This window comes from Agrilus planipennis, unplaced genomic scaffold (genome assembly GCF_000699045.2).
Source record: "Agrilus planipennis isolate EAB-ADULT unplaced genomic scaffold, Apla_2.0 scaffold35, whole genome shotgun sequence".
Taxonomy (NCBI): domain Eukaryota; kingdom Metazoa; phylum Arthropoda; class Insecta; order Coleoptera; family Buprestidae; genus Agrilus; species Agrilus planipennis.
The window spans coordinates 391,739-401,518 of NW_020438957.1; the positions used below are offsets into that span (position 1 = coordinate 391,739).

The 9,780-nt window shown below is 31.2% G+C and overlaps 2 protein-coding genes across 4 annotated transcripts in view; both read left to right on the forward strand.

Annotated features, from left to right (window-relative positions):
* The window catches only part of LOC108744783, a 5,065-nt gene extending 2,546 nt beyond the window's left edge, over positions 1-2,519 (forward strand). For both annotated transcript variants that reach the window (XM_025975078.1, XM_025975079.1), the window contains exons 2-6: positions 135-224; positions 367-474; positions 1,309-1,386; positions 1,960-2,103; positions 2,173-2,519. In XM_025975078.1, coding sequence (XP_025830863.1) covers positions 144-224; positions 367-474; positions 1,309-1,386; positions 1,960-2,103; positions 2,173-2,232 — 471 coding nt within the window. In that variant the 5' untranslated portion in view covers positions 135-143 and the 3' untranslated portion in view covers positions 2,233-2,519. The remainder of the gene's footprint in view (positions 1-134; positions 225-366; positions 475-1,308; positions 1,387-1,959; positions 2,104-2,172) is intronic.
* A 5,565-nt stretch (positions 2,520-8,084) lies between these two features.
* Positions 8,085-9,780, forward strand: part of LOC108744780 — an 8,049-nt gene continuing 6,353 nt past the window's right edge. The window contains exon 1 of one of the 2 annotated variants that reach the window (XM_018480693.2): positions 8,085-8,496. In XM_018480693.2, the coding sequence (XP_018336195.1) occupies positions 8,488-8,496 (9 nt within the window). In that variant the 5' untranslated portion in view covers positions 8,085-8,487. The remainder of the gene's footprint in view (positions 8,497-9,780) is intronic. The other variant, XM_018480692.2, reaches the window with a different exon arrangement.

The window sequence follows — 9,780 nt, forward strand, 5'->3', positions numbered from 1 at the left end:
AAACAGTAAAAGATATATAATAGTCATACCCATATACATATGTACTTTAAGTGTTAATTAGTCAATATGGAGTGAAAGTAAAATCACCTGGAGTTGTCGATTGAAACTGATTCTTAATGTCTAATTTATTCCAGAAATAATCAATGAATTTGTTTACGGATATCCTGTTGTTCCTTCTTCTGGTTTCCCAAGTCAATTTGGCACCAGAAGTTACCAACAACAAGGTACGTAACATAAGCTATATGAGTAGCTTTCTAATGGTTCTAATGATTTACTTGCAAATAAATGAGTTTTAAATTAAAACAAATTAGGCAACGACCAAATTTTTACTACTTATTTAATTTTTTTATGTATTAAATGTTTTAGGTTGCCAACAGTAACCAAAATGATTTGATCAGAGACCGAAGAACACTGTTCCTTTTTAAAAAAAGAAAACCAGGTCCAATTGAAACTGTATTCCGACTAATGATTGATGTAAGATAGGTATTATTTTTTTTAAGTAACATTTATAACCTGTTTATATAAAATTTACACCAAAAGCTGTCAAGGTGCTCATTATTTATTCAAATTTTACTCTTAATTTGTGGTTGTGTTTAGTTTAAAAGAAAATCCCTAAGAATATAAATTTCTTGTATTAACCCGAAATAAAAATGTTCAGTCTCTCAGAGTCTCTGAAAGCGAGACTCGAGTCTCCGTCTCTCATCGAGTCTCTCTAGTGTGCTGAGAGAAACTGTCAAAAAAACTGTTTTAGTCGCTCATAGAGAGATCCTCATTTCGTATCCAGTCTCTGAACGAGACACTCGAATCTCTCAATAAGTGGTGTCTCGATAGACATGGTTAAAATTTTCTAAGTTCAACACATTTCAGAGATCCCATTCTTTCTACGACTCGAGTCTCTCAGTTTTTCAGTTTTATTCATTCAGTCTCTCTGTGAGAGACTAGAATCTCTGAATTAACATACAGAGATTGTGAGAGATCCATAAAAACACCTAGGCAATAACTGAGAGACTGTGAGAGATGCTCCCAGAGACGCTGAAAGACTCTGAGAGACTGAAAGTTTTTGTCTAGGGAATACTATTATTATTTATTATTGTAAACACATTAAATGAGCTGGTGCTTTTCTGATTCGAGTCTAAAGACTGTCGTCGCTTGGAGTAGTTTCCTGACGAAGTCCTCTGAAGAAGCTGGCCGCCGTTATGAAGCAGCTCCACTGACGACGGCCTTTAAAACCGAATCAGGATAACACCAGTTCACCAACTGACCGCGAAAGCTTTACTAATTTGTCAGACTAAATAAATTTCTTTGTAGCAATGGCGAGATACAAAGAGTACGATCAATAAAGTAACCAGTACCATTAACGCCCAGTTTATCGATGAGAGTCAAGTTGTAAGTACAACTATTGCCATTAAATAGGAATTGTTATGAAATCGAAAGTGTTACATTCAAATTCCACATCTCGTGTTACATTCAAACTATTAGTACCCACTAATATTGTAAACAGAAGAAGTTCTTTTTGTTTCTTTGTACGTATTTTCCCGAGATCCGACGTTTTGGGATTACCTGGTTATTAAAATGTTTTATTAAACGATGAAACTATGTTTTAAGTCCTAGTTCAATGTTGTTCAAAATTTCAATCAAAATTTTAAATTTAAAGTCACCAATCTTTAGACGTGTTCAAATGTCAATATTCGGTCACAGGGTTACAGGATAGGATGAGGTAGTGATTGTGGCTAAATGTCAGCCCCCGGAATCATTATGTTACGATCACCAGTAGTACCATCCGCCCTAATTTGAATGAGTTGTCTAGTTTATTATAATTTAAATAATTCTCAGATAATACAGACAAATTTAGTTCATTTGATACAAAAAACTGAAAACTAAATTTCTTTATGCTCCTATGTAAGAACTAAACGAACACAAAATAGTTTTAAATTTGATTATCCCTGTTCTTATAAATAGAAACCACAGCGCCAATTGGATGAAAATGCTACAACAACAGAGGGTCCTTACAGGATAACTAGAAACGAACTTTATCGTATAATCCGCCGAAACGTTAAAGGCATTCAACGCCTTCTAAAGATAGAATTGCAAGATGCACTAAGTGTAAGTGTTTCAACAATGACAATTACTAATGCCCTTGATGTTAAGTGTTTTTCATAATTGTCCTTTCAGCAACCGAAGCCAAGTTATAAAAGCCTGCATAAAAGTACAACAAGAAACACGAAAACGTAACCACTTTAGATAGCATTGAAAATACGTGCCACTTGTTCTGTGATAGTTTTTAATATTTTACGTAGAAAAGTGCAACAGTCGAAGAAAAGGCCACGTGAAAAGAAAATATTTAAATAAATATAACCGTAGTCTTTATTAAATAATTTTATTTCAAGTCTGTAAATACTTATTTCTGTATATATGTATAATATATCAAACCTATATATTTTTTGTAAATTGTTCTTGTAATGTTAAGTAGAGTGGATAATGTGAAAGGAATAAAAGTGTAGACGCACTGATTAAATCAATTAACATTTCGTTTTTATATGATTCTTGAAGGTCAAACCGCCATTTGCATCGGTATTTTGCAAAAAAAGTGTTTAATAAGCTGCATGCAACTTACGATTTTTTTTTGCATTTACGCTGGTATTACATTTATGCTAATAAGTCAATTCGTATCAGACAGAATTATATTATAACACCACTAGTACATCAGAATAAATTATTTCTTTTGANTCTTCCACTGCATACCAATGTTTTTATTTTACTTTTTCTTATTTTCAAGAAAATTATACTAGAGTAATATTATTAACTAGGTACTATTGGAAATTGAGTTCGTTAGAAATATCAAAAAGTAGGAGGCAAAACATTTTGAATACTTAACATAATTTGTGTTAAATTTTTTATTTGTTCAATGGCGTTTAGAGAAAAAAACGCAACGTATAAAAAAATTTTATCCAAAACACCTTCAAACTATTTTTGGAAATTTAGTTTTTTTTTATGTATCTAACAATTTAAGTAGAACTTTCAGAAAAGCATATGAATCAACTTGAACTTCTTTATCACAGTTGTGACTCACTTAATCAGCTTCTATTTATGTAACAGTTTCAGTGAACTAATTAGGTAAATTTCTTGTTAAAACTAATTCATAATTGGAGAAATAAAAATCGAAATTTTAGAAATAATTTTATTAGAATCCACTACAGTACTGTTTCGCCATATTATGTTTCATGGTACCGCATTCCTCATTTACTTTAATTAAAGTATTCTACACATTCCGAATAATCTCAGAGATCGATAGGTGTTTGTTATATAAAAGCAATTTAGATATCAATCATTTATCTATCAATAATTTTGGTAGAAATATTTTGTTAAACTAGCCCTAAGCCAAGAAAAATGCGTTATAAACAAATAGTTCATAGTGGAAAACATCTTATCTGTAGATCTAGACAATTACACATGCCGTTAATATATTTATGTTTCTAGCTAGTAATACATATTCATTGATTGCTTATTACTGAAAAACTTGTTAGTGTATTTTAATGTACACGTGGTAAAGGATTACAGTTTTTTCTTGTGGAGATTTGTCAATATTGAAAAAGGAAAACAAGCATTTTTTTAATTTCCAGTTAAATAGATAATAATAATTTATTGAGACTTAAAAATTACTTTTTATTTTTGTTATGGATCTAAATCAAGTATTAATAGACTCCATCTTATATAATAGTTAATTTTTAAATATATAATTACAATTTTTAATCAACATTAAACTGCAGTATCACAACAACTTTCTTCGCCCCACGTAAGAGAACTATAACTCCAGATTCGACTCCTTCCCTCAATTTACGTTGAATAATTTGTAAATAACTCCAAGGTATACACAAGTAAATGTATGAATAGATATATAAATGGTTTCATTAGGTAATTCTTGAGATTTACTGTTATCATTAGAGTTACTTTTCTGTTAACAATATGGTGGAGGTGCTGGGTGGATTAGACGTTTTGCATGTATGTATTGTCTGCCTGTACAGAGTAATAATTATGCTAATTGTATAGGTGTAGGGCTCGTCAATTGATAGTGTTGTTAAGGGTGATATTTGCAAACACTGTCACGATTACATAATGACTAAAAAAACATTAATTTATATACTTAAAACTCGAAAGCTTTTATAACTACATATGCATGTATTAAAAAGGTAAGAGTTCAATTTTATATTACATCTATAAAATATCAAAGAACTACAGTTTTATTATCTAACAAGCGTAAACAGGATAATCCATTCTGAGACTGGTCTACGTCTTCCGATTTGTGAATAAATTAATACTGTAACCTTAAATGTAAAGTCAAATGTAAATGTACAGATTTTTTACCTTAAAAAGTATAGTACAGAAAGGAAAGTAAGCAATACTTATTGCATTGATGGTGATTTATTAGAAGATGAGGTATGTATTACTAAAATAGTTGATGACGAAATGCTAGTAACATAGTTTTAACAAGAAAATTATCAAACATACATACAATTTAGACATCTTTTCGAAGTGAATTAGTTTATTATGAAAATGAATTTTCTGAATAATATTTCATATTAAGAAAATTATCATCACCATCTTGACGTCGTCAGTCCTAAGACACGCACCTCCACTCTTTCCTATCCTGAGCTAATCTTTGCATTTCTCCAAAACTAGAAAACCCATATCCTTAACTATTTGTGCGAACAGTAATCTAATCTAGGTCTACCTCTACTCCTCTCCACTCTTGTTTCTGCCTTTAATATATCTCTGACTAAACTTCATGCCTAGGAAGGTGTCCCACCAATCTATCTTCCCTATTTCTAATTGACTTTCATAGAGTCCTCTGTTCTCCTATTACTTCTAATAGCTCTTCAATTCTAACCTTCTCTATCCACGATATCCTCATCATTCGCCGGTAACATCACATTTCGAAAGCTTCTAACCTTTCCTTTCCGCTACGCTCACCGTCCATGTTTTTCGCATCCGTACAGCGCCTCGCCTAAACATATAGATACCTTTAACAATCTCTATCGAATTTCCAAATTAACCGTTCGCGAGCATATAAATGACTTCTTTTTATTGAAGNACATAATGACTAAAAAAACATTAATTTATATACTTAAAACTCGAAAGCTTTTATAACTACATATGCATGTATTAAAAAGGTAAGAGTTCAATTTTATATTACATCTATAAAATATCAAAGAACTACAGTTTTATTATCTAACAAGCGTAAACAGGATAATCCATTCTGAGACTGGTCTACGTCTTCCGATTTGTGAATAAATTAATACTGTAACCTTAAATGTAAAGTCAAATGTAAATGTACAGATTTTTTACCTTAAAAAGTATAGTACAGAAAGGAAAGTAAGCAATACTTATTGCATTGATGGTGATTTATTAGAAGATGAGGTATGTATTACTAAAATAGTTGATGACGAAATGCTAGTAACATAGTTTTAACAAGAAAATTATCAAACATACATACAATTTAGACATCTTTTCGAAGTGAATTAGTTTATTATGAAAATGAATTTTCTGAATAATATTTCATATTAAGAAAATTATCATCACCATCTTGACGTCGTCAGTCCTAAGACACGCACCTCCACTCTTTCCTATCCTGAGCTAATCTTTGCATTTCTCCAAAACTAGAAAACCCATATCCTTAACTATTTGTGCGAACAGTAATCTAATCTAGGTCTACCTCTACTCCTCTCCACTCTTGTTTCTGCCTTTAATATATCTCTGACTAAACTTCATGCCTAGGAAGGTGTCCCACCAATCTATCTTCCCTATTTCTAATTGACTTTCATAGAGTCCTCTGTTCTCCTATTACTTCTAATAGCTCTTCAATTCTAACCTTCTCTATCCACGATATCCTCATCATTCGCCGGTAACATCACATTTCGAAAGCTTCTAACCTTTCCTTTCCGCTACGCTCACCGTCCATGTTTTTCGCATCCGTACAGCGCCTCGCCTAAACATATAGATACCTTTAACAATCTCTATCGAATTTCCAAATTAACCGTTCGCGAGCATATAAATGACTTCTTTTTATTGAAAACAACTCGACCCTGCGCTATCCTTTGCTTTATATCCCTACTACTCCTTCCGTCCATACTTATCTGACTTCCTAGATACCTAAAATAAGTCACTTCTTCTAATTTTTCGCCTCCCATCTTTATATTCGTTCTTTCCCTACTTTGTCTTCCCCTGCATACCAATGTTTTTGCTTTACTTTTTTTTATTTTCAAGAAAATTATACTAGAGTAATATTATTAATTAGGTACTATTGGAAATTGAGTTCGTTAGAAATATCAAAAAGTAGGAGGCAAAACATTTTGAATACTTAACATAATTTGTGTTAAATTTTTTATTTGTTCAATGGCGTTTAGAGAAAAAAACGCAACGTATAAAAAAATTTTATCCAAAACACCTTCAAACTATTTTTGGAAATTTAGTTTTTTTTTATGTATCTAACAATTTAAGTAGAACTTTCAGAAAAGCATATGNTTTCTTGTTAAAACTAATTCATAATGGGAGAAATAAAAACCGAAATTTCAGAAATAATTTTATTAGAATCCACTACAGTATTGTTTCGCCATATTATGTTTCATGGTACCGCATTCCTCATTTACTTTAATTAAAGTATTCTACACATTCCAAATGATCTCAGAGATCGATAGGTGTTTGTTATATAAAAGCAATTTAGATATCAATCATTCTTCGCTGTTAAATATTAACTGTATCCGAATAAAACTTACCCCATTTTCCGATAATGTCTAAATACATATAAGTTAAAGTGAACTTTACCGAGAACACGACATGTTCTAATGATTAGATCAAGTTTGTCTGTGACTTCCTTGGATCGGTTAGGCAAAGGCTTCTTTTCTGGGAACATTCACGATAACAATGCCAATGAAGCAAACAATGTAAATTAATACGAAATATTTGCGATACACAAAAATTACCACAATATTTTGAAACAAGCATATCGCTCATGTAAACACTCGCCGTCAACGTGTTGTTGTATTTATATAACCATGAATTTTGCAATAAACAAGACGATTCAAACTTTACATTTTCAATGACTTTGTCTAGGACTATGTATCTATTGATCTATCGTATAAGCACAAATAACACATATGCGTGTATCACAACACGTTAGCATTTTTCTTGTTTAATTAGTCGATAGAATAATACCTACTTCTAATAAATTGCATCTAATATAAATAAACAAAATTAAAATGTCTCTTAACAATATCAAAACAACTGCATATTGTCGGTTATTTTTAGCTTAAATATATTCATGATTTACAAAAAAAAAGCGAAAGATATATAAAGATATATTGTTCCTCTTTCATCCTTTGGTCTAGTAGTACGGTCATGCAAATTATTTTCATTTGGTTGATGATTTAAAGGAATAAAAATAACTTTTTGGCGAATTGACGATCTCTTCGTTCTAAATAGTGAAACCAGTCTTGCAGAAATTTTGCTAATATGAGAATACCTGCACACCTGAATTTTCTTTTCGCCTAGCGTTCATTCACAAATAAACATTGAATTTATAAGGTATCGTGTTTTAAACCCGTTACCTGACCTTACTTAAGACACTACTACGTGCCTCCGGTCACCTAGTAAATCGCAGATGCTGGGCTGGTAATGGGTAATCTTAAATCGCCCTTGTTCCTATGATTCAATTTCCTCAATGCTGATATATTAATCGATTCAGTTGAACTATCTACTTACATCTTGTTACGGTTTCAGAACCATATAAAAGCTATTTTATGCTCAAAATCCCACGTATCGTACAAACCCATTAAAGAAATACCAAAGCGGCAGTTTTTATTTGAAACTTTATTAGATTTCACGCAATCGCCTTGCAAAATTGCAATCCATTCGACAATCAAGATTCACTTTCCAGCTCCAGATAAAATGTTACATAAATCTGCATTTCCACAAGAATCTTAGGTTTCGTCACCTGGTAGACACTAGGTACTTTTAAAGAGAATTACGTAAAATGAAACCAACGCTTTTCTATTTAACATCAAAGGAAGTTATAAGCAGAGAAAACACGACCAACAACTTTTGCAAAACGTAAAGTATACATGTATACATTAGTGGACAACGTCGTCGCGAAAGTAGAGGGACCATCATCTCATTCGGACCGTATTTTTTTATTTCTTTTAACATCAACTGGAAGGTGTATGTTGTATTAAAACCAACGTGAAAGTACTGCATGCTGATACGAGAGAAAGGCCAAAACGATAACACGTTTGCCACTACACTACGTACCGAGTGAATCTGAATCTGACCTAGAAAGAAAGGGTCATACAAGTCTCTTGTCAGCAGTCCACTTATTAGAAAATTTGTTCCCGTAATGAACGTGTATATTGTATAGTAGTAGTCAGAGTTAAGAGTGAACGCGTGGATTCTATTGGCAGTCTGTTCGGTGATACCGCAGGATACAGAACATCCAAAATGACCAAGGTGAGTGATCTTCTCAAAAGTTTATTATTTTGAATTAATATCTGTATCAATTATCGCAAGCAATTGTCTATAATTGAAACTGTTTCTCATTAATCAAAAATTAATGTACATTCATTAGTTTTTATACATGTAGCATGAAAAGTTAAATGAAACTCAAGAAATATTTTTAATTAAAAACAAACTGTTGGTTATTATTATATATTGCATTGTGTATAACGTATCGTTTCTACAATTCTAAACAATTTCCATTATTTATTAGCTGAATTCAGTTTCCAATTCAACATAATTAAGCAAAATCGATGTTACAAACTTTGTGAAAAAGGTTTAGCTACAATAAATCTACTTTAAAGTTTTTTAAAAGTAGGGCCGTATCTAATTCAATTTTATTATTTTAATTAAGTCTATTCCTTTTGAAAATACGTTCATCCATTTAGATTAATCTAATTGAAACAACAAAATTGTGATACTTATCCTGTTTATGAAAGGGTAATATTAAATTAATGTTACATTCGTATTCTGTAACATTCTGTTTTACAAAATTCATAAAGCATGCGTTAGCTTTCTGAAAAAGAAACCGACTCAATGAAATTTTGAGTTTCTAAAAAATTCAGGTTCTGTTTTTTTTTGTCATTAAGCTTTGAATAATTTAGTCTATTAACAGAAATAGTAAACAATAAAATTAGTGTACTGTTACACTGTGTTTTACAGAATTTATTATGCATGAGCTCGCTTTTTGAAAAAGAAACTAATTCAACGTTTTTACGAGATTCTCATTCTGCTTTTTTTTTTGTCTTTGAGCATTGAATAATTTTGCCTATTAACAGAACAGATAACAGAAACGTCTTTACAACACAAAAGTTCACACAAATGTTCATTACAACTAAGATAAAAACTTTCTACAGGTTCATGTTCACATTCACTTTAGAGTTCAAGGAATGGCAAGCTTTACTGAAACTAAATATCTTTATTGATCAGCATACTCATCTAATTTGCATAATTAAACAAATTTTCGATTTGACATATTGTATACCCATTAGCACATACGAAGAATGACGCAAAAAAGGAGTGAAGAATGGTTTCCTTCCTTATACTACAAAATTATTATCAACAAAATTTATAGCCATGTGCCTCTTATGAAAATATCAAGCAATTCATTTACCATATATCTACAACTATATAATTAAGCTAAAACATTTTCAAAATGCTAAATAGCAAAGCTTTATCTGATTCACAGTGAGAGGTAAATTAACACAAAATTGTATAATTACAAAAATCATCTTTAAT